Source organism: Passer domesticus, chromosome 1 (assembly GCF_036417665.1).
Source record: "Passer domesticus isolate bPasDom1 chromosome 1, bPasDom1.hap1, whole genome shotgun sequence".
Lineage (NCBI taxonomy): Eukaryota > Metazoa > Chordata > Aves > Passeriformes > Passeridae > Passer > Passer domesticus.
Genome location: NC_087474.1, coordinates 31,373,664 through 31,398,999, shown reverse-complemented (window position 1 = coordinate 31,398,999; position 25,336 = coordinate 31,373,664). Strand labels below are relative to the sequence as shown.

The 25,336-nt window shown below is 40.0% G+C and overlaps 1 protein-coding gene across 4 annotated transcripts in view; it reads left to right on the top strand.

Annotated features, from left to right (window-relative positions):
* Positions 1-25,336, top strand: part of IGF2BP3 (insulin like growth factor 2 mRNA binding protein 3) — a 110,545-nt gene that overhangs the window by 78,231 nt on the left and 6,978 nt on the right. For all 4 annotated transcript variants that reach the window (XM_064412362.1, XM_064412373.1, XM_064412384.1 and 1 more), the window contains 5 exons: positions 1,241-1,375; positions 1,922-2,044; positions 4,448-4,583; positions 6,398-6,529; positions 21,336-21,455. In XM_064412362.1, coding sequence (XP_064268432.1) covers positions 1,241-1,375; positions 1,922-2,044; positions 4,448-4,583; positions 6,398-6,529; positions 21,336-21,455 — 646 coding nt within the window. The remainder of the gene's footprint in view (positions 1-1,240; positions 1,376-1,921; positions 2,045-4,447; positions 4,584-6,397; positions 6,530-21,335; positions 21,456-25,336) is intronic.

Here is a 25,336-nt window from a genome sequence, read left to right as displayed (position 1 = left end):
CAAACAGACTTACCCCCCTCCCCAAACCCAGGATTATCATGATGCTCCTTCCAACCTCTCATTAGCACGATGTAACCCAGGAGACTATTTAGCCTGTTTAACAACACAGGTTTAAGAGATTTGTGGTGTCCTGACAGGACTTGGGTGTAATTTTTCTATGGGTAACCAATTTTTCAGGTGATATATAAAACATCTAATTCTTGGACTGTAAAAATCCTGGAATATTGGCATAAGGAAAGCTTTTATATCTAGAAGAAGGGTGGGTAGAGGAGAAATAATTGCAGGTTGCTAACTTTACAGATACGTGACTTTGAGAATGATGTTTTCATTGGTTTGGGATTAAAAAAAAGGAAATTTCATCTACTTTCATTTCCACCAAGGGTTGCCAAGATGGGTTTCTTGGAAAATGCTGCATTGTGAAACAAAATGAGTTTTCAATACTTGAAAGAATTGCAAAAATAAAGGGGCTTCTTGAAAAGCAGCATGGTTGTTTCAGTTAGAAAACAGCTGTTACATGTGGAAGAGGGGCAAAAACAAACAGCAGAGGTGGAAAGAATATGTGAGCTGCAGTTATTGGCAGGTAAAAGTAATATCCAAAGCATTGTCTTTATGCAGGTCATAACTAAATTTGTTAAATTCTTAGAGCTGCATAAACCTGTTGTAGAACAAGGCTAGTAGTTTCTGGGTGGTAGAGGGTACAGTAAAGGTAATTTCAGGATAAAATCAGGCTGGAAAAGTATAAGAAACTAGTCTTGTGGATGGATGCAAGAAAGTACTACCATGCTACTTGCTAGCAGAGGAGTGCTGGGAAATTCTGCTGCTGATGTATTTAAAACAAGGTGGGACAAAGCCTGACTGTCCTGCAGCTGCACAGTCATTCTGAGTGGAGCAGTGGGGCTGGAGATGGGGCACTGGGAAAGCTTGAGATGTTGTCTTCAGGGGTGTACCAAATTTTCTGTCCAACAACACCCCTCAACACCTTGATGGGAATTTACTGAGAAAAGGAGATCCCAGTGTCCACAAAGGTGGGTTTTAGCATGTAAAATCAAGATAGGAGAGGCTCTTCATAACACACAAATTTGTATTTAGGGTATGCTTAAATAGTCATAAGCTTTTCAAAGTTAAACTACTAATATGTAGTCAGTGTTAGCTCAAAATATGTTAGTTTTATGACAGTTGGAAATACATAAGGTTTACCATAGAGTGTGTGGTTACAGTTAGTGTTTTTCTTTCTTTCAAGAATTGATATTCATCGTAAAGAGAATGCAGGTGCTGCTGAGAAACCAATTACCATCCACTCAACTCCTGAAGGCTGCTCAACAGCTTGTAAAATTATTATGGAGATCATGCAAAAGGAAGCTCAAGATACTAAATTGTAAGTAAAAAGCATTTCATTGTGGAAGCATTAAAAATTCTGAATTCTCACTGGCTCCATTTAAAGACGTAGTCTTTAAAGCTGTTAACAAGTGAATATTTGCTGTTATCCATATCTAAGTAGGTAAAGAACTGAGATATTTTACCTTTCAGGACAGTCTATTTGCTTAATTAGCCCCAGCATGCTTCTGTGATTTCAGTTGTTGTCTGGCTCTGATTTTGAGGTGAACAGGAGCAAATATGGAAGTTTCTTGAGCAACTGATAGCTTCTAGTTTGAGCGAGCATAACAAGTTGTGAGCCCTCACTAAAAGCTTTAAGATATATTCCTTCCTTTCCAAGAGCTCTGGTTACTTCAGTCTGAGCTTTATGTAGTTGAAGGTGTGTTGCAGTCAAGCTATAGGTGATAGTGCTGGAAAGCCCATTGCTCCTTGACTTATTCTGCATCCAGTTGTGGATATTTCAATGAAAATTGAATTCATGCATGACATGCATAAAAGCTTGTACTGTGGTCTCCAAAAGTCTCACTAGGTATAACTTCCATTACAGCACAGAAGAAATTCCCTTGAAGATACTGGCACACAACAACTTTGTCGGCCGACTTATTGGCAAGGAAGGAAGAAACCTGAAGAAAATTGAACAGGACACAGATACTAAAATCACAATATCGCCGTAAGTTTTTGGTGGCCTAATCTTTTGGTGACATGTCAAATGGCAGCAATGCTGCTGTGGGACCTTCAGGTACAGAGTTCTTAGAAAAATATTCTGTGTGTTGAAGGTTGAGATAACAGCCCTTCAGAGGCCTTTCCATCATATAAATTAAACTGTTACTTAAGATCAGTTAAATTTTATGTAAACAGTGAGTCTTCATTGTAAACTCAGTCAAGAGTAAGTTAAAAATAACATAGGCTATGTGGAGCTTGTGTTAGACTATATTTTAAGTGTCAGTTGTTTTTAACATATTATACCATATGTAATGATGAGTGTTTGAAACTGTAAGTCTGGATCAGTTCTGAGCTATGTGTGAAAATGAGTGAAATTACTGATGTTTTAGTTTCCAGTATATATTAAATTTTTGGACTAGAAGGAAAGAAATAGAACAAATAAATACTGAAAAGGTTATCTCCAGTAGAAGTTTTGTCCCACTTGAACACTTAACAGCCAAATTACACTATGTTGGCTAGTCTGCTGCAAAGTAATAACTTTTTCAGTCTGAGTTTGTGAGGGTAATTGAGACCTGTTCAAATTTAGCTGAGATTAAACAGGAGTTTTCACCTTTACTGGAAATCTGTAAATCACTGATTAGATTAACATCTCTATAGAAGCTTGGCAGTCAATAGTAGTTCTACCCTGGAGTAATATCTTCAGAGAACCTCCTGTTCTGAATAATGAATGCTCTGGCATGAACTTCCAAGCATTTGAAGGCATCCTGGATTTGGCTTTAGCCAGGAAGGGTGAGAATTAGGCTTACAGGCTGTAGGAAAGGGAAAAGGTTTGGAAAACACATGAAGATGTATGAAGAGGTGTGAATACATGCAGGAGACAAGAAAAGTAGTGCAGGAAATAGCTCAAATGAGGACAAGGAAGCTGGGAGTAAATGTGGCTCTTCAAAAAGAGGAAAACAAATTTGGATGAAAGCACCTGAGGCCTTCCTTAAAGGTGTGTAAGTGCTTATGGAATTCGTCTGAGGAAGAGAAACAATTAGAGAAAAACCACCTAAATAAGTGTGCTTCAAGAATAGATTTTGTAAGGCTAGCATGCTGTCCTGATTGTGTTTGCTAAATATTTTGTCTGCAAACAGTAAACAGACTGTTAATGCTAAAAGGGGAAAAAATGTGTACAGAGTACATGAAAAAATGGTCTTCATTCCATGAAATCCACTTGTCTTTATTGATGATGACACAAATAACACATTGTCTGTAAATAGCTGCAGAGTATTTTTTAATTTAGTGAGTTAAAGGTATATTTGCATTAAAATCTTGGCCTCAAGATTATATTTGTCATACTATGCCTAAAATAACCCCCTGAAGTCATCTGGTGTAATCAATACAAAAATGAGAGCATATATGCCCATTGATTTTGCTGTTTCTAACAAGTCTTTTGCATGATCTCTTCATTGTGGCTTTTTGGTAAGCTTGTCCATACATTTATAGTAAGGGAGTTGGTTTGGGAAAGCGTTTCCTCTCTTCTCTGGGATGTTTCCCAACACTTTCCTTCCTGATGCAGTACTTCAGTGCTCATGCACTGGAGAGTTAAGGAATGCTTCGTGGGTGTGTTGTGTGCCTGCCACTGCTTGGCTGAGCGGTGCAGGCTGCCACAGTGCCTGCTGTGCAGGAAGGCAAGGCCTTGTGTGCTGCTTCCTCTCCTTCCTGCACGGGCTTCCTCACGCCTGCATCATGCTCTGGACTGGTCTTCACCCCTTTACCTTTCCTCAGTACGTGGCTATGCCACGGCTTCCCAGCGTGTTTAATCCATGTGATCACACTGGGTTAACATTTGTTGCCAAATAGAGCACTGGTTTAGGGCTGTCACCCTTTCATTTTCCCTGAGGAGCTGCTGGTGATGAGCAGCAAACGTTGACTTGCACACAGCTTTTCTTTTCCCCATTTTGAGGGCTTGGAGGCTCTCCTGCAGTTTCACTGAGGCTGGGCTTTTCTCCAGTTTCCTTAAGGAATACACTGTAGTTCTCAGGGAAATGATTTATGGTGTGTTTCAGGGGTGTCTAGAATGAAGCCTTCTCCTTGCTGGTAGTGCTGGTGTGGATGTGAAGGGGGACATTTCTGCACTGCCCTGCAGCAGCTCTGTGTGTCCATGCATGGGATGGTGGCTTTGTTTTTTGCAGCACCTAAAATTGTCCCAGCCACCCCATGCCAAACCTCTCTGTGAGGGTTTTGTTGTGTTTCCCATGAGGACAGAGTTTCCCCAGCTTATCTGAGAACTGTATTTGAGCCCTGTTATGAACTGATACTACACTCTTTGGAGGGCAAACTCGACATGCTTGGATGTTGTTGCACTCAATAAATCTGGATTATTTTCTTTGTTTGCTAATTAACTGTGCTTCTGTGTCGTTTGCAGATTGCAGGACTTGACACTCTATAATCCGGAAAGGACCATTACAGTTAAAGGCAGTATTGAAACTTGTGCCAAGGCTGAGGAAGAAATCATGAAGAAAATCAGGGAGTCCTATGAAAATGATATTGCTGCTATGAATGTGAGTTTCCTTAGGGTGTGGGCTCTTTCTGGGACTAAAACCACAGAGGGATTTTAGGTGTGAGGGACCCCTGGAGGTCGCCTGGCCCAGCAGTGGGTTTGCTTCAAGAAGGCCACACTTAAAAGTTAAACCAGATTGTGTAGGGACTTTGGTTTTCCTTAACATTTCAATGGATAGAAAACCCATAGTGTCTCTGGGCAGCCTGTGCCCTCACTGCTCTCATGAAGATTTTTTTGTCTTAATATCACATCAGAACTTTCTGTTGCAGCCTCTCTGTTGCCTCATTTATTTGTGGGAGTGTGGGCAAGCCTTTTTCTTATTTATTTATGTGTGCTATTTTAATGGAAGCTTTTTCTGGTTTATTTTTGAGTGGGGGAACTGAGAACTTTATTTAGACTGAGAAAATTAATGAGCATTTAACTTTCTTCTTGTTGCAAGAACCTGAAGCAGGGTGTGTTTATGCTGTTGTGGCTTATGTGCTCTGGCTTGCATGTTTTTTAAAGTAGTGATTCAGTCTCATCACATAAATAGCATAATAATGTACGGAAGAAAGATCTCTACTGTTTTTAATTATTTAATTTAAGAAGATCTTATTAAGTTTTTTTCTTGATATAGATGATAAAGGTATTTAGCAATTTGAAGATGATTGGTGATTATATAATGAAAACAACATACCTCATTAGTTTGCCAAAGTATTACTAATGCATATTGAGAAATGATTGAGATTTTTGGTAGTTAGGAAAAGCATTGTATGTGCATGTGTATCCAAATCTTATGGTCTAGAGTTAGAATGAAAATATTTTTTCAGTTTACAGTAGTCCTGACTTTCTAGAAATGTCTGTTATTCATGCTTATCCTATCAAGTGAATATTCTCCTCACTTTTCCCCCTGCCTTCCCCACAAAGCAAATTGCAGTACATGAGGTGCTCGTGAGGAGCAAAGTATTCGATAGTGGTGCATTTGTGTTTCCTATAACAAGCAGGAACATAGGGTGAGTTAGGGACTGTATTGCTATTTGACAAAGGTATGGAAAGTCAAAAAACTACCTCTGTTACAATGTAAATTTTGAGGTTAGTTTGTAGTGATTATTAAGGTAGTTTGTGAGGTAGTGAAGTTTTGAGTTTTTTGGTGTCTTGTGATTGACTTATCTTAATGGCCTGAGATAACATCTGTCTCTCTAGCTGAAATATTTCTAAAGCATATTCATGCTTTTGAGTAATAATCTGGAAAAGGGTGCTGACAAGTTTTGTATCAGACAACAAATGCTTCCTACCACGTGATGATGCCAGTTTTCTCAGGTGTGGTCAAGCAAGGGACATGCAACTTTATAGTTAATCCTTTCCCAGCAATTGCTGGAGGTATCTCACTTCATCTTTTGCAGGAGAGGGAGGATGGGGTGATAGTGTCACATATATATCCCCCAGTGTAAGAAAAGCAGGTCTTTGTGCATGATCTTTCTCTCTTTCTACAGGGCTGTCTTTTTAGTATAAAAGTAGTTTAGTATAAACTACTGATAAATTTGTTCACTCTGAATGTAAATAGTACTATTATCTGAACACCTTGCTGTAAAATTTTAAATGTGTTTTGATGACTAAGCTGTATCAAGTGATCCCCATCTGCCTTTCCTACTATGTGTTTTTAATGTTGTTGGTCTGTACATGTGTCTGGGAAACAGGTTTGAATGAGAGTCCTTTGGGTAATGAAAATGACTTTTTTTAAAAATAACATCCCAAAAGGTTAATAGCATATGCCAGGTAGGAGTTTATTAAAGTTAATAACCAGGGCTCTAAATCTTAACTCTTCTACCATTTCAGCTTCAAGCACATTTAATTCCTGGATTAAATCTGAATGCCTTGGGTCTGTTCCCACCTTCTTCTTCAGGAATACCACCTCCCGCAGTGAGTGTTGCCTCCGCTGCTGCTGCTGCTTCATATCCACCTTTCGGGGTAAGGGAAGCTCTGATTCTGGATGGTGATACTGATCTCTGCAATGCTGCCGTTCAAAATTAAAAAGAATGCTGTGTTTTTTGCCTTTTTTCCCAGAAAATCTGGGCAAGGTGTTTTGTTAGCTGTGTTCTGTCATTTTTCTAAATGTTGTCTGTCTTCCTTCTTGCACACTGAAAATTATTTCATGTGGCTGCAGTTGGGAGTAGGCATTAATTGCTTTTATAGTGAAATACTCAGTGAAACTGGAAAATAGTGCTACTTAGAAAAGTGTTAGATTTTATTTTATATAGAATTTGAATTATTGCAGAAAGAACACATATAAAATAGCATTTCAAAATTGCTGGAACTGGCAATTAATAATGCTAGTCTGCAATTTTATTCCTTGTGATATGGAAGGAAAAGAAATGATCTCTTATCATGAAGTGGGGATCTATATGTACCTAAAATGTTTGTTTGAATGTAGCAGTTTTATAAATGTCCTGTTGAAATGCAATACTGCTAAATATATAGGATGTAAATTGTATGGATTAATCTCCAGAAAACTGTGACTTACTTGCCACTTTGCTCTCTAAAAAATATCTGAAAAAGTTTAATAGACTCTTACTCAGATTCTGTGCTGATTAGTAAACATAAATGAGGACTTTTGCTATGGAGCAGAAGGTGACTCGTTGCACCAGAAAGCTCCAGAGTCTGTCTGGAACTGAGAGGGTGTTTTGCTTTCAAGAAAAGACAACCTCATTACAAGGAGAAGGTGGTTTTTTTCATCTCTTTCCTGTGTTTGACCCTGGTGGTTTTTAGCAACTCAATGCAAGGTGAATTTTCTAAACAATTCTAACAAGTCCCTTAAGATGTAGATGACAGAGCTTTACAAACTCTGCTGAGTTTGACTTCGTCCCTTCTTTGCCCAACAGTGACATCTAGAGAGCTAAGTCTGAGACTCTTCATGAACTAGAAAAATGGAAATGCAGCACAACACACTAAACTTCATCAAATAACTCATATTATGTTGTACTAAAGGGTAGCTGTGGTCTAAATATTTTTTCCCAGAGGAAGAAGCCAAGAGAGTCTGTGCAAGGAGCAGGAAAAATTGCTTTCTTGTAGCATGGTTTGTAAGAATGAACAACTTTGGTGTTATGAATGTATCATGAACTATATTGAGTATAATAGTGGCTTTATCAGAAAAATGTTCTTCAGTGAAAGGTACAATAGAAATATGTTTATACTCAGTTATTTTACTGTCAATAGCAGAGCCTCCCTTTATGACATATTCTCTCCCTCACAGTCCTCCTGTACTTCAATTGGATTGGCAGACTAAACTAAACAATACAGGTTTCTGCTTCAGTGTATTATAGAAAATGCTATCTCTGGTAACGAATTCCCTCAATTTTTTTCTTAATAGTTATTAGATGTGGTTTGTTAAAAGTCTATGATTTTCTTTATTGGTAATTATAAATTGTGGCTTTTCCTGTCATTTTACTCCAGACTTGCAGACTACTTTGCTATTCTTGAGACTCGTACTGTAAGCCCACAGTTCTGTTCATCTCTTGGTTTATTTTCATTTCTTTCCCAATTTTTCCTCCCCTGTTGTGGTTCCTTTTGCTTTAAATATGCACCTAAACAGTGCTGAATTTGGTGGTTACTCCTGTCTGTTCCTCTGTTGCTAGTGCACCTTTACCCCCCAAATGCACCTTTTTTGGTCTGCTAAGATATCTGGCAGTATCCAGGTTTCTGGATATAGGATAATGGCAACATCTGGAAAAAAGCATTGAGAAGCAAATGTCATTGTAGAAACTGTGCAGCTGGAAGGACCAGTGTTTGAACTCTCTGGCTTCTGTTTGTGCTCAGTGCTCTGAAATGGCTCCCATTCCATGCAGTCTAGATGTGTGACAAGCTAACATGCAGAAAGAAGGGATAAACTCACAGATTGGGAGGGTGAACTCTTAACAGATTTTGTGAAGGCTGGGGGTGGTACTGATACAGCCCCTGAGGCAGATACTAAGAGCTTTGAAAGCAAATGTATGATCAACAAGGGGAATTATCTCACCTGTTTGTACTTAAATGTGTTGGTATTTGGAAAAGAGCAGGTGGTTCTGTGGGCTTCAGGTGAATCTCAAATTACTTGGAGAGCTTGTTGCTCTCTGAGGAGAGAACACAAGAAAAAGTATGAGTCTGTCTATTCCTTTAATGGATGCATTAGTTTCCATTTTTATGACTTTCATGTCTTGTTTGGTATGATTTTCTGTAACTTTTGAGCTTTACTCTCCTCCAATTTTTTCCCCAGTAGAACAGTTTTTCAGACACTGATTGAATTGGTTATTGGGGCATTCACAAGTAGAAAGATAAAAAAAAAAATCTGTTATATTTTGAAGGAGAAATTGATACAATTTGAAAGGCTAAAGGTAACCACAGGGGGAGATCTAGGAGAACTCATGAGGGATTTAAAAACTAAAATTAAATCGGTGTATCTGAAAGAGGTTTTGGGGAAAGAAGGTCTTAGAAGAAAAATTAATGAAGAACTCCCAGGGAGATTTTATGTCCATTTATCTACGAGCTATTTTTTACCAAGCTCCTTATTTTGACAAAAGCATTTGGACAACCAAGTCCCTTCACCTTGTTTTCAGTCCATGTCCTTTTATGCTTGGGAGCAGGGATTAGTGAATATTGAGGATATCCCTTTCAGAAAGTGGAAATCCTTTCTGAAAACACTGCTGGCATCAGGGTGTAAAGTAGTGTATCCTGCTTCTGTCCTGCTTATTTTTGTGTAGTGCAAATTCTGCCTTCTGCTCAGGGCTGACAGGGCTAGCTCTTCCCTATCTCCTGCAAGGTGTGCTCCCCAGCAGTTTCAGCTACACTGTCACAAGGGGCCTCTTGGCATCCAAGTGTGTGAAGCCTGTGCTTGCAAGCCATACATTGAGCCTTGGGACACCCCTGTGCTGTGTCTGAGGGTGGGTTTGAAGCTCTTGTGATATCTTTGTATGGTCCTTTTCTTCACCTTATTGTGAGGATGGACTCACCTGGGGCTCTCCCTTGGATCAGAAGAATTAGGTGGATGAGTTTGGGCATTTGCCAGCAGGGTTTTCATATGGAGTTGATGGTTCATATGTACTACTTCCAAGTGACAAGGTGTGGCTGTGACCTTGTGTAGGACTTGTTCCCAAAGAAACTGAAGTGTCATCTTAATTATTGAAACAATTATCTGTCACATTCCTGCTGCTGCTTTTTTAACATGGGTGTAAAGAGGAAAAACCTGCACAGTAGACAGATCCAGGATTTTGTTACAGTGCCAGGGCTTAGCAACAGTTCTGAATGCTCATACACACAGCTGGAGCCAAGTGTTCCTAAAACATTCTGTACTCAGGAGCTTGGGGCTGAGTATTTAAATAGGTTTGGCTGTGTTAACATGCATGTGATGCTTCATCCTATGCCTCTTCATGCAAACCTTTAAGACATTTGACAAGAGCATAAACATTGTTCTCCAGCTGCTTCAGGTATACTGTGGTATCACAAACTTAGGGAATGGTGATGTTATCAAACACTAATTTGCATTTAGTTCCTTGGACTGGGTCACATTTGGGAGAATGATTTCTATGTGACTCAGAGACCTTACTCCATGGCGGTTAACCCTGATGTACAGCACCAAAGCCTCAGCTAAGTTAATCTAATGAGATGCAGATTGTGTCTCACTAATTATCTAGGTGCTGCTTTTACTCTTTGTCCTGGCAGTGGAGTCCCCACAGGAAGGCACAAGTTGCCCTTGGTACTTGTCTGGTGACGATACAAACACACACAGGGGCACGTGGCATTGCACGTGGCTAACAGTGTCTGAGCACCACAACCAGGGCAGGCCAACCATCCATTTTCTTGGTTTTTTTTACCTACTGCTAGCAACAATTCTTGATATTGTAATTGTATAATTCATTTGCAGATTCCAAGTTCTGTCTGCCTGTTCAAAGCACTCATTTTGTGCAGTTGCTGAAAAGGGATGCAATGGGATTGCATATTGTGCTTCAGTTCTTGAATGTTCCTCTCTCTTCTTGCAAAAATCCAAGATCTGTTTGGTTTTTTCCTGGACTCCTAAAACACAAACAAATCAGAACATGTGAGAATCGTTGGAATGTTTTATGGTTTGAGGAAAAAGTAGCACTTAAATGTTTCAGTTAAAAGTATTAAGAGCTAAAAAATTCTTTTTACTGTCAAATGGGCATGATTTTGCTCTTAATGATCCTGGTGATACAATCAAGCTAATGGTCTTTTTTTGACTGATCTGTGCCCTCATGTGACCATGTTAAGGATCAGTAGCCTTTCTGTGCCTATTTGTACCTGATGTCTTGTCCAGCTGTTTTGGGCCTGGAAAAACCACCACTTTGTGTTTATCCTTAAATCTTTCTCCTTAGCTGTGCACTTAAATGCTTGTGTGTGTTGCAGCTCTGAGACGGCTGCAAAGAGCTCTGTTAGTCTGCCCACTGTCACTCGTAACAAATGTCATGACCTGAGCACCTGCACAAAGTGCTGGGATTTCTGTGAGGAGGAGAGTAAGGTTCTACAAAAGGGAATATCACCCATGCTTGTGTTTTCCAGAAGATATGTTGCCACCAAAAAAGTACTTTTAACAAGTATCCCAGCCAAACTGCTTCAGATGTAGTGTTGTACTGCTCAAAGCTGTTTTGATGGAGTTGTTGCTTCTGTCTTCTGAACTGTGGGGAGAATATGCACATACTTGTCTCTCAAGAATAGAATTTTGTTCTCATGCAACACTGAAGGTTTTAAAGCTCCAAACAAACAAGAAATCCTTATCTTGAAATCCAACTGTGTACAGTCATGCAATTAATACACCTGGCCCACCTACTGGGGTTAAGTGGGTTGCACCCTTCCTTTTATAATTGGAACTTTGCATGTTTAATTTTACATCCAACTGCATTTCTTTTGCAGCCTCTGGATCTGAAATTTGGCATCTCAAGGGCATGGGGGAAGAAGGGATAACCTGTGGAGACCTCATCCTGCCCTTGAATGCCCTGAAACAGGGTAGTAGAATTAATTCTGTCTCATGGCAGGTAAACTCAAACATAAAATAAGGTGAGAAGTAGAGAGCTTTTCTCCCTAAGACAAGTTCACACCAGCTGCTCTCCTTCTGTGAGGTCATGGAAGAGATACATGAACTTCTGCCCTGTGAAACTTGGCTAGAGTGAAGAGATGCTCCTCTGCCTGCAGTGGGACTGCTTTGTCTGCTGCCCTTTTTGGACCACCTATTGTGGCTCCTTGAAGCTGTGCCTTCCCAAAAAAGCACTCTTTCTAACCTTTTCTTTAGCCTCACAGTAAACTTTCAGGTTATGTGATATGCATATGGGCTTCTAGGAAGAGACAGGGGGAAAAAGGAAAATTTTAAAAAAACCCAAAACCAACAAAACCAAAGAAGAGGTAGTTTAATACAGTAAACAAAACCAAGAAATCAAACCACCTTTTTCTGCTAACAAAAAAAGTCTTGTACAGTTAGGCTGATAGGTTGCTTTCCTTTATTCTTTGTTGCCATCTCTTGAAGCTTTTTGTTGCAGGTGAGGAACATGCCAGTGGAAAACTTTCTCCTTAGAAGATGTTGTTGTCAAGAGAAAGATTCCTTCTTTACTCTCCAGTCATTTCCTTAAATAATAATAGTAAAGAAGACATCTTCTATATGGAATAGAAGTAAGAGAAGAAATAACTGTATTGTGCTTTTGGCAGGAAAGAAAAGTAATTTAAAATGAAAAATTGCTTCATTGAGGGCCTTCATTTGATGCCCTGAGCATAGATGAGAAACACAAGGAAGAGGAAAATCTGTCCTATGTTTCCAGGTACTTTGACTCTTACTGGGTGAAGCTGGGCTCCTTTGGATGTCTGGGTTTGATAGGATTAGCTCGTGCAACTGTTATGTCTGATCTACCCAGAGGCAGTAATGTCTGTACATCTATGATGTGTGTAGTTGCAAGTGGCTTTGCCCTAATTTGCCCAGCTTGTTAAGCAGTAGATGCCTTTTGAGAAGCTGTCCTGCAGCCAAAAGAGGATGTGGTTTTGAGGGGGAAGGAGGATTTGCCAGTGTTTTTACAAAATGATTTTATATTGGTGAAATTAGAACCATACATGTGTAGCACATGCAATCTTGAGGAGGGCACTGTAGGACAACAGCACTGTCTGATGAAATGTACCTGCTAATTAGACTTCTTTTGAAGATTGTAACCTCAGTGCCTTGAAATACACCTTTACTGATGCTTAATTTCTTACATTCATTAATGATGCATTTTTTGACAACTGAAAAATTTACTTCATGGTGTGTAACATTGTGGGATTGTTTTGCCCTATGGAGAAAATGGTTGGTCTTCCCACTGTGCTGAAAGTCTCCTGCTTCTGCCGTGCTGTGCTGGCTGGGATGTGTGTCCAGAGCAGTCAGACTGTTCTGCCTCTGGAGATGGACCAACCCCTCAGCGAGGGAACTAAAAATGCAATTGGCACCATATAATGTACAAAGATCTGGCAAGTCAGTGGTAGTTTTTCAAGGTGTTCAAGTTTTTCAAGGAAGCCTCCAGTTGTTCTTAATAACTTCTTTTACGGTTCTACGGTTGTCATAATAGCAAATAGCATCACTAGTCATCAATGCTTTTTAAAATAAAAATGATTTCTTCTTTGCTGCAGGTTTGAATACTTGTGGAGATATTTGCAGTTTCTTGGAACAAGAGAATTAGAATTTGTGTTGGTTCCCTGCTTTTAGATTCTTATGAGAAGATTTAATTGGAGTTCCCCTTGACCATCTCAGACTCTCAGGCCCTAAGTACCAGGCTGCAAACCTTCTGAATGCTAAACTGAATGGGAAATTTAATTCCTTAAGGTGCCAAATATTTTGTTACTAGGGTGTATTGAGCTCCTTCAGGCCAGAAACAAAAGTAGGTCAAGTCCTCATTCTGTTGTATCTGGCTCCATCTCTGGTTTGTTTGTTAAACATGATGGAAAAATAAGTGATCTTTGTGTTTACACAACCTGTTTTTCTGGCAGCTGTCATGGAATCTGAGAGCAGTGCCTTTATAAACCAGAGCTGATGAGTACCTGCATCTTCCAAAGCCACTGATTTCATGGGCAACTTCTATGGATTTTGAGTACTCATGCGACTGCTGTGTCACAGCTATGGTTTTTGAAGTGAAAGTGTTTATATACATATACTTTTTGGTGGTCATACAGTGTTGCAACACTGAATACCTATGCTTGCTGCTTGTGAATGACCAGCAAAATTCCTGCTTGCATAGTTTCACAATCTGTTCCTTATGTTGATTTCTGATTTTGGCTGTCTGTTCTGAATAAAAGGTGGCAGATTGCTTTTTTTGGCATTGTGGCCAGTCAGATTTTGCAAAAACAAAAAGTTCATGCCATTTTCAGAAATATGTCAAACCAGTTCCTGCTTGTAAAATGCCTTATAACCAGCCTGCCAGAAAATGTTCCTTCTCTGCTTCCGTGATTTTTACTCCCATGTTGCTAGCTAGGCTGTCATGTTGGAAAAACTTCTGATATGCGTGGTCCTTTTAGTGACTTCTAATAGAACCAAGAAGATTCCCAGTTTGGAGACTATCGTGATGAAAAGTACTAAATTTGAGAGCCAAGAAGTGGAATGAGTAGTGAAATTATTTCAGTGAAATGATCTTACTTAAGGTACTGACCACTGTGTAAGAACCAGCTGTGTTTGAGTTTCAGGTATTAAAATGTGGTAGTCCCCAAAATGGAAATGTAGACAGGGTGGGTCATTCTTAGATTTTCAACCAAGAGCAGAGGACCAGCTCAGCTATATGAACAGAGGACACTCACAATTTTTTTGGTTAATTGTGGGGGAAAGAGCTAGAGTTGCATGGCCTTTCCATGGGCTGCATGTCCCAGAAAGGGTCATGCCCTTGGTTCATCTAGTGACATGAGTGTTTCTCACATAATGCAGCAGTTAGACTAAAGGGATTGGATTAACCTGGAGCTCATGGCAAGGTGAAACCCTGGCTGGATGGTGGCTGGGCAGTTCATGAATGGCAATATGAGTGATGCTTTAGCATGCAGATCAAAGTGAAAAATACACATTGCTTCTTTTAAATTGTTTTGCTACTTCTTGACTGACAATTCAGCAGCACAGAATTCTTCTGAGTGTGGTGCTGGCTTTTCAGGCAGTGAATGTGGCAGAAAGCTTTAGACTCTCAGCATGGATCTAAATCTGTTTGAAGTAGAGCTAAAAAGCCTGGAGGGTGCAGGGAGTTCAGGCTGCAGTTTGTTGATTTGCACTGGCCAGCAGCACTTCAGCTCAGTGATTGTACAAGATGGTGCCACAAGGTGTATCTGCAAGGATGTTGTGAAACTGTGGATCATGTTAGACCTATCTACTAAAACTTTGTTTTCCTTAATGAGCCCCTTGTTTCCAATGAAGGTTTAAAGTTTTAGTGCTAGTATTGCAAAATGAATACGCTAGGATTTCTTTCACCATCATCTCGAGCTTATTTCTTATCATTGCACTGAATCCAGCTAGAATGTCTTCAAGGATACTTGGCTTAATATTCATTTCCCCTTGCTGCAAGTTTTTATTACTAAATAAATAAGAGCATTTAATATAGCTGTGGGCCAGGATAATTCTTCACAGTACATTGCAAAAACGTGGTTTAAATTTTGGCTTTGGATCTGGTACAGGGTTTGAATAATATGATACCTCACTTCCTGACAAACTCAGGGTATTCGGAAGACTGAATGAGTTGTCTGCAAATCTGCCTTGTCTTGGTTATGATGGTTGTTGGGAGGGGGTAGAAAGACAAAAAAAGGAACTTTTTAATGCAGTCACTTACTGTCTGTATTTATTTACTTCTACAAAGTGGATTTGTTTACTATGCAAAAAAAAACAAACCAAAACCAGTATCTCACTAGGCTAGATGGTAGCTCTATGCAGTCTTAAAACAGCTCTTAATTATTTCCTTCATAACTAAAAATCCTGAAAATGGATAACATGACTTTGTGACTTAAAATAAATGTCTCATGCTAAGGTAATTTGCAACATGAAACATAACAAGCTTTGAAACCAGGAAAGATCTGATTCTTCTCTCATTCATGTCTGGCTTAAAAGCCTATTTACTTCAGTGGGTACAATATTTTTAAAGATTTACAGCCTTATCCCAAATGTTGCCAAGGATTTACCAACCACATGCATTTGATGGAGCAAGGGGTCTATGGAGACACTTACGCACACGACTGGAAAAAATTTTGTACTGTTGGCAGACTTGCAGAAAAAGACTGAGATTAATGCTCAAATTAACTTGAGGGACATAAATAACAAACATACCCCCTTATGAGGCCTGACTCATGCTGACTGAGGGCGCTGTGGACTGACCTAGCAGCATCATCAGCCAAAATCAAAAGAGGAGGGGTCGTCCTGGGGAAGAACTGAGGAGGCAAACCTCTCTTGGCTTTTCTGTGTATTATTTGTTGCTCTGTGTTGTTCTTTGTTTTGTTTTTCAAGTGCCATTTTTCAAATAGGATGTCCATTCCCCCAGCTGTAGTTGTTTGAAACCTGCTTTTTTACCTACCACCCTCTACTCTGGAGGGTCATAGCTTACTTTTCTGAGTTTTCATTCTTGCCTGGCTGTGCTATGGCTCTGTTACCCAAGTGTGAGATGAGGAGCAATGCTTTTCTTTCTGACAATCTAACAGGTAAGGGAAAAGCTCTCCTCCTGTGTGGCTTTCTGCAGTTTGTAGGACTGATGCACCAGGAGTTGGCAGAGAAAAGTTATAACAGCCTTATCCTAAGGGCAGATGGTCTCTACAAATCTTTCTAACCCTGCAGGCAAGAATTGCAGAAAGAAGAGTGAATCTGCAAATTTTCTTGGCTGGGACTCCTCAGCTTTGAGCTCTGGTGTGGAGCAGTAGCCCTCATGCTGAAGGACTAGTGGCAATATCCCAAGGAGAGGAATAACCTCACTCCTGCTGAGGCTCTGGAAACCAGGAAATAATGGCTGTGCTAAGCCAGTTTCCTAAGAGTTAATGTGTAGGGTTGGCAGCAGAAGGAAAAATCTCCTGTAGGGCTGCAGGCTCTGGCTGGAGTGAAGGGGATAATCCTGATGCTACATGTAGTGCAGGAGCTCCAGGTGAGCCCAGTGTAATGGGGAAGCAGCCGGGGTTACAGGATTTACCAAGAGATGAGTTTGTCTTGGATAGTGTTGGTGGGAATTTAAAAAGAGAAATATTTTAAAAAGAAAACAAATAGCTGATATAGACTGTTAGGCTGGGGACAGATGGCTGGAGCTCAGGGACTTGCAGGGGGTATGGAAGGAGGTGTATCCAAGCTGCTCCAGGAAAGAGTTGTGTTAGTGTAAAAAGTCAGAGCTAATAGTGTGCTGCAGCACTTGCTTAGTGTCATCCAGTGGGGGAGATTAATTTCCATCTCTGTGTTAGATCACCATTTTCATGGTTTCATGATTTAAGTGAGCAAGAAGGAAATCTGATTTAAGTTGCTTTATCAAATTTTACATGTGTACTTTGGTTACCTTTCTGAAAGCCTTAGAGTGGTCTGTACTTTTGCTTACACTGAATATATCTTTCCGTTTATACAAGTATGCAATTTGCCATTTGCTTTGGGTAATGTATTTTTCCCATTTTCTGTTAAAAAAATGATGAATGATGCTCTTCTTATTTGCTTGATTTATTTTAACTTCTGATTTTCATCAGGCAATATTTGGATGGAAATTGGAATCCAATTAATGAACAAAACCAGCATTTAAAATTGTTTTCATTAGTTCAATGTGCTAGGATATAGACAAAAATTCCTTATCAACCCTTTTTTATGACTAAAGTAGACTGATTTTTGCAGAAACAAAGCAAGTATTTTCAGCTGTTTATGAACTGAACTAATTATTTCTGGTCACCGTGCTTTTGAAGAATCTGTTTCTTATATCTAAGAATCTTGTTTTCTTGGAGCTCTTCTCTTGAAACACAAAACCCCTGGAAAAAAAACAAACACAGAACCCCAAAACAACCTAGATTCTCCATTGAAGTGAATATCTCAGTGGTATCTGTGTGCCACAGCTGCACAAGACAAACTTCTCTTATTTGGGTGGACTAGCCATGAGCCCATGCTGCAGATATTGCTGAGGGTAGAAGAGGTGGTGTGTGCATCACAGATACTGCAGATGGTTACTTGCAGATTAGGGTCGATGTATGGACTATAAATCTTGGTGAACCTAGGCTGCTACTCTAAAAGATTTTCTTTCTGCATTCCTGTCAGTTCCCAGGGCTGGGTTGACTTTGAATAAAATATTTTCTTATGTGGGGAAAAAAATAAACTGAATGGGGAAGAGGAGAAAATTGTCCAAGAGATCTTACTCTTGTCAAAAAATATATACACATACATATTTTGGCTTTTAAATTGTAAGTATATATTTAAGCAGACTTGGCTATAAGGGAGTGAACGTTGAAGCTCAGATTTCACAGAGTGGGAAATCAGTTCCCTAAATTTAGTGCTTCTAACATATGTTTTAGGTCTAGGAATCTATTTCTGATATAACTCATGTTAGGAGTTCCTGGAAAGCTCTATGACTTATGTGGCGTGGCATGGGTAAGATTAAATTATAGCTGATTTTCTTCCATCCTGAGATCCCCAGAAGCATCTGTAAGATTGATGGGTGGTGTAGTCATTGCATTATGTTTTGATGTGTTTCTTTTGCAGTCTAGGTTTCCAGTAAATACAGAAGGATTTAAAAATTATTGTGGGTAAAGAGATGGACAGATAGTGATTTGAACTTGGTGTTGTGATACTCTCAAAAGCCTTGGTTAGACTTGATTTCTGCAAGAAGAAAAAAAGAAAAAGGAGTACGGTTTTTGAGTAGCTAAAAATCAGTGTATATAACATAATTTCTCTAAATCTTGTGTGATGTTTTACTGGAGATGAATTTGGTTATATGTATATGCAATGTGGTACTCCAGACAAGAATGAACAGCTGAATATTGACAGATTCTCCACTATTCCTTAAACATGTATCACTATTGCACCAAAATGCAAGTGTAGTATTAAGGAATCTCAGTTACTCACAGAAAAGGACTTGTTAAAAAGTCCTTTAGGAAAAAATAAGTTGAAATGTATCAAAAAGTCAAAACTATGAGGAAAGATGGGAGGAAAGTGCTACAGTGAGGTGATTGTAGTTATAAAGGCACATGTACATCTTCTGTTGCCTTTGCTGCCCGTGTTTCGTGCTTAAGGGTGAAGCAGCAAAAAGGAATTTCAGTGGTGGATTGAATCCAGCCAAGAAAGTGGCTTGAAATCAAACTTTGGGAAGGAGAGGGGAAAACTGCTCAGCAGGCAGATGGGCAACAGAGGGAAGGCAGGAAATATATGCAAACAAAAATAATGAAGTTTGATTTGTTTCTATGGTACAGAAATGTGTCTGGAGGTGGGTTTAGGTAGAAGCTGTGTAAATTCTTGAAAACCAAGTCAAATTACACGTTTGCTTTGCTGCAGTGTTGTAGTAATTAGCTGGAAGAGGCTGGCTGGAGAAGCACGGGAAAGGGAAAACTTCAGCAGTGGATTTTTGCAGGATCTGGAGCATGTGTGGACAATTGAATGTAGGGGTCAAGAAGAGGAGCAAGCAAGGGGGTAGCTAAGTTGTCAGGATTGGAATGAGGGGTTGACTCTACACCCAGTGCAATGGCTCCTTGCAGCAAACTGGAAAAACCCAAATGCTTAATGAACTTGCAACCATTTAGAAACAGTTTTTTCAAGTGCTAAGATCAAATGAGTACCTACAGTGGCGCGTCCAAATCGCTGGAAATCTTGCTGGATTCACAGTGAACATGTAAAACGACTTACTATGACAACACTCAGGATGTCTGTAATAACAGGAGGAGAATATGAGTAATCTTCTGGAAACTGGTTTAACTTATATACTGAAGTGACTGTACCTTCCATTACAAATATGTAGTTTTAGGGTGTAGTTTTGAGATAATTTTAAACTGATCTGTAGGCAGATTAAAAGGGGTGCTCCCACCTTTTCCTATTTTCTAATTGTTGTTACTTCTCCTTTGGTCACAGACTGCCACTTGTGTGTTGCTCTGGTTATTTGGGTCAGGGACTTACCTCCTACCTTAAAAATCGGCTGGATCTGCAAACCTGCTGGCCTCAAAGCATACAAGGCAGTGGGGAGGCTGGGAGTGGAGGGCTGCATCCATGTGGACTTAAACCAGCAAGAAATGCCTCTGAATCCTAATGCCTTGTATGTGTGAAATCAGGGGGTAAACTGTGCAACTGCTGCAATTGCCTAAAGTGTTTCTGTTCCCAATATCCTATTTTGGGATTTCTTCACCTGGTACGTGGAGCTGTGCCTGGAATTCGTATCCCCTCAGGTTACAGTTGACTTGTGTTTACTGAAAATGAAGTGGTAAAACTTGGAAACGAGCATTTTGTTGGGATTTGTTTATGGTTAATGCAGTGGGACCTCGCCTTGAAAGACTTAACCTTGAAAGGAGTTACTGAAATTTAAAAATAAGCTGGGGGTATTGTTTTTAGGATTGCATCTGCTTTTTGCTTTGTGTTGCATATAGCAGGGGGGAGCTTTTTCTGAAAATATCACAGAAAAAGCTGTTCAGGCGAGCTCCTCTATGCGCCTGTATTCCTATCAAAATACACAGCTGAGCAAAGCTCAGTGAGCTTGGTTGGTCCCATGTGCTCTGCTTGCTGGTGCTCGGTGCTGGTCTGCATGGTGGGCACTGAGACAGCAAGGACGAGGATGTCTGCGTTGCCTCAAAATACCTCCACACCAAAGGGGCTTGTTGGCTTGTCTTAATGAGGATGAGCAAAAGTAATTTTGAAAATGCATGAGATAGGTACACAAAGGAAGAAAAACTTTAGAAGGAGAGGTGTGTAGTGTCTTAAATACCTCCTAGTTCAAAGAAAGGCTTGTGTGAAATGCTTTTTAGGGGTAGCCCTGACGGAAGCGGATGGATCAATGGTCCAGTAGCATGGGGTGTGCTTTATGGTGCTCCCTTCCTCTGAGACAGGCTCTTCTGGGGCTGCTAACATAGCTGTGACTTACTGTGGCACATGCAGCCCTGCAGTTTGATCACTGCCACGTAGAGAGGATCTTGAGCATTATGTCATGCTCTCCAGCTGGGGTGTCTGCTTGAAAGCAATAGGAAGATGCAGTGATGCCTGATATCCAGTGGGTGCAATGCTGGGGTCCTCTCACTTTTCAGAAACACGGTGTTTAATTTACTAGCCTGTGTGAGGAATGCTACCAGGGCTCCAACTGTTGCATAATGTTACACAGGAGGAATCACTGGCAGATTTCAAGCTGGCTATCATTCCAGATCACTCCCACACAAAGGAAATTGTAGCATATATGTAACTCTGAGGCTTTTTGTACTGCTCTCAGCACAATCTAAAATTAAAAATATAACTGGGAAACTAGAAAGAGTTTGCCTGCTCAGGCTGTAGTAGCCTCACCTGCAGGGTCTTGCAGGTGGAAGAGTATCCAGACAGCTACAGGTAAGAGTTGAAAGCCTCACAAAGATGCAACTCCTCAATTGTTTTTTAAAGTTCTGTGCATTAAAATTGTGAGTATTTCATACAAGATGAAAGAATCCTCTTTTGGCTCAAACTGGTTTTCTTGTTCTGTGGATTTTGTGATTCCCAAAAAAAGCCAGACCCTTAATACTCAGACATCATCACAGGGGGAAATCTTATTTCCCCCTCATTTCCATGCATGCCTGTTCTGTACCCATTTTCCTGTCAGTCTGATTCATAATGTTCAAAAACATTCACTGCATTTTTCCTTCTTCCCCACAGCAACAGCCCGAGTCTGAAACTGTTCATCTGTTCATCCCAGCCTTGGCAGTTGGAGCTATTATTGGCAAGCAGGGACAGCACATCAAACAACTTTCTCGTTTTGCAGGCGCATCTATTAAGGTATTATTACACCAACTATAACTTTCTGCCTATTCTACGTGACACCTTCAGCAAGTTTGCACAAGCCGTGCTTTCCTGAACATCCTCCCCCACTCCATGCTTAGAATATGATGTGATAAATAGTACATTTGTTTATAAATCATCTTTTAATCTTCCCTGAGACAAGATAATTAGAAGCATGTTTTCAGACGTCTCCTGAGGTGTGAAATATAAGCTGCAAAGAAAACTACTTTGGTGGTCTTAGAAACAGACTTGTGCCTTAATGATGCAGTACTTAAAGGCTTTCTCCTTGCTTTAGGTAAAGTGAAAATTGGTGGGGTGAATTCCCCTTCTGAACACAGCAGCCCAGTTGAAGTCCCTGTTCAGGTGGCTGCCCTTGGTCTGTGCCAGATGGATTGGTCTGGGCTGTCAAGCTCAAATGGCTCCATGCTGAATTATTGGTGGTGTAACTTCACCCATGTGCTGCTCCAGGCTCCTGGGGCCAGTCAGCTCTCAAACAGCACACTTGCCTTCTTGTTATTTGGTTTAACATCCAGCTGTTTGTGTATTGACCACCTCAGGGTAGCTAAGAACAAGATGGTTTGCACAGGCTGACCTCTAACTGAAGTTTGAGTTTTAGTCAATTTGGTGCTATCTTTCTTGGCTGTCTACAGGGCTTAGAACCAGTTGCAGCCTTAGGAAGGCCCTGGCTTTTGCCACTAATCCCCTTGTAACCACAAGTATCTTCTCTAGATGGCTGAGCATTTTTTTCTTACAAATAATATTTTCTGCTGTTTTATGCTGTAAAGATAATGTTTTGGCCTAAATTAAAATAAAAATCCTAGAGAACAGTGCATTTAAAGTACAGCTTTAATATGCTTTGAGATGGACATTTTACTGCACAGATAAAATGTTTTTTTCTCACCCTCTCTATTTTCGTTTCAATGGAGTGATGTGCTTAATGAGTGCTATGGCAGGGATCTGCCACAAGTCTGGGGCACAGGGCAGGAGCTGGCCATGCTTAGCTGAATTTGGTGAAGCTGAGCTTGGCTTGGAAGATGTTCATCTAAGTATGCAGAGCAGAATAATTGGGAACCCTGATGAATGAGTCTTGTGTGTGGTTTGCCTAGTGCTGATCTGTTTACTGGCCAGTCAACCAATGACACACAGCCCAACTCCATCCTTTTTTGAGCAGAATGCTAAATAGTTATATTACCCAGATTGTTTATATTAATTGAGCACTAATAACCATATTTTTAGGGGGGGAAAAATGAAACAGGAGAAAATGAGAGGTGTTAATATTTCTTGATTGAATCTGTCTTGCATGGGGCTGTGATGCATCATATGTATTTCCTCTTGCCCTCTCCATTCCTGCAGCTTGTATCTAAGGTTTAAGCAGTGTGTAGAAGGTACTGCTAGGTGGAGAGAGAAATGTGAAACAATCTGGACCTCCAAGAACCCGTCCAAACTAGTTCTTCAGTTGGTCCTTGGAAGACAGTTTAGTGGAAAGGGAGTTTCCAGTATTTCTCATGCATCTGGCTAACAGTGGCCTCAGGCTTCCTCTACTGGCTGGCACCACTCTACCCCATGCATTTAACATTTCTGTCTTAATTTAAATTCAGATAAAAGTTTTCTCAAGCTCTGGTCTTTTGTTCTTTCAGTAGGAATAAAGTAAAGGTGTTTTTTTGTGAAACTATGATTAAATCTTAACAAAAGTACACAGATTCAGGGTGTGCTTGCAAAATTGGGACACTGCATGTGTATTTATCTGTTAAAATAATGCAACTTAACCTGTAATCTGGCAGAACAATGTGGAGCATCAGGCTTGCTTCTGTGTGAAAGTATTAAATATGGCAACTGGTAAATTATTCAAAACTTGTAAACTTCCCTCGTGTTGAAATAGGCCCACTTCAACTTACCCTCTGTCATAACTTTGGAACGAAATAATAAATTGTGAATCAAGGAATCTGTGCTTTTAGCTGAGAGTTGGAGGAAGTGCTGCCTGAGTAACTTCTAACTTGCCAAACTGCAGTAACCATACTTTGTGGAGGAAGTAAGTCTGTACATAATGCTTGTTTTGAGTTGTGCTGTAGCTCGTTACAGCTGAAAGCCTTTTACGTCCTCCTGCATCTCCTCTGTGTTCATTCTGAGCTTTGTAGATCTGGTGAAACTCCTAACCCATGATGTAAGACTAAACTGCAGATGCACTGGGGTTCTCTTTGAGGCTGCAGTGTTCAGGCTGTCACCTCAGAGGTGAACATGGCTCTTGCTGAGCTCAGGTTGTGTCCCAGTGCTGGGGCTCACTGCTTGGCCAGGCAGGCTCAGTGTGGCACTCCAGCAGACTCAATTATTCAGCAAAAGAGCCAGGCAGAGATTTGAGTTGTCTGTTGCCCACCCTGTGGTGCTGGGACCTCTTGTGAACAATTGTCATCTCCTTGGTTATAAATTCCTTGCAGAGCCACCCTTCCTGATGAAAGCTGGGTTTGGGTGTATAAAGTTGTGAGTTTGTGGCTTGGCATATAAAATATTGTTTTCTGGTTAGGAATGTAAAGTTGCTTAATCTCAAAAGTTAAATTCACAACTTGTATGCTATTTGTATGTATAGAACTACTTTTTCCAAGGGCAGAGAGACAAAATTAGCACAGAATTCTCTTAGGTTACCTGTTCAGACATTGAAATGTTAGTTGGTCTATGTTTCTTTTGCAGCCCTCAGCCATGCTTTACCCCAGCTTCTGAGAACAGAATATTCTAGGCTAAAATTAAAGCAAAATATGTCCCAGAATATTTAGACACACATAGGATGTAATGAAGATTTGATAGACAATATTGTTTGTAAAATTTTAATGAAGCTGCTGGTGTTTGCTAAGAACACTAGAGGTGACTGAGAGACAAACCTGTCCATTTTACACGAATGACAATTGTCAGGCTGAACTCTGTTCAGTCAGCTGCCTCTAAATGTGTCCTGAAATTCTGCCCCTCTAAAATACTTTTTCCAAAGAATGAATGGATTTAGTCTGTGCTTGTTCTTACAACGTCATGTCGTATAAATGTACTGCTGTAAAATTAATGTGTATTTTTAGATCTATCCAATTGGAATTCATAAATTATGAAAAATAGATATGCAAACCAGATAACTAGTATGTAATGCCTTCTCCATCTTAGGGTACAATATGAATAATGTTATAAACTTTCCTTAGCAAAATTCTTTAGTGAAAATGATGCCTGGTGACTTGTAATTTGTCTGAAATAAACTACAGCTGTTAAATATGAATAACATCCCTATGCCAACAGCTGAGATGAAATTCTGTAGTGTTTAATATATTGCTCATTCAACAGCAGCTATGTAATACTAGATGTAACAATGGAAATGTCAGTTGTGATAAACAAAAGATTCATTCGGAATGTCAGAGGCTAGCTTGAATTATTCAATGCCACTGGAGTCTGAGAAAAACACCCACAGAAATCTTACTGTTGTGGTGACATGAACTGCTAAAGACCCTACAGGCATCTCTGTCTCAGCTCTGGTGGAGCTTAATTTTTATTTGGGTCACACATTGTCCAGTACAGAGGAATGTTTTGGATCTGATTAGTTACAACAGTAAAGTGATCTTCTGTTCTCAGGGGAATGGATGAGAGCTTTTGCTAATGAGCAAAACTTGTTAGAAGGACTATTCAAGCTAGTGGGTAGGGATGAGAATCTCAGTTTATTAACCAGATTTGTCTTTTTGAAGGCTACATGTCTTACATCACTCACAGCCACATGAAAACGCCGTGTGGGATCCTGCCATGTGTGAATGAGTAGCTGTGTCTTTAATTTTCAGAAGTAAATTTGCTCATGGTGGTTTAGCCAGTTTCTCCATATTTCATTACAGCTAATTAATGCACTTTAAAGAGAACAAACC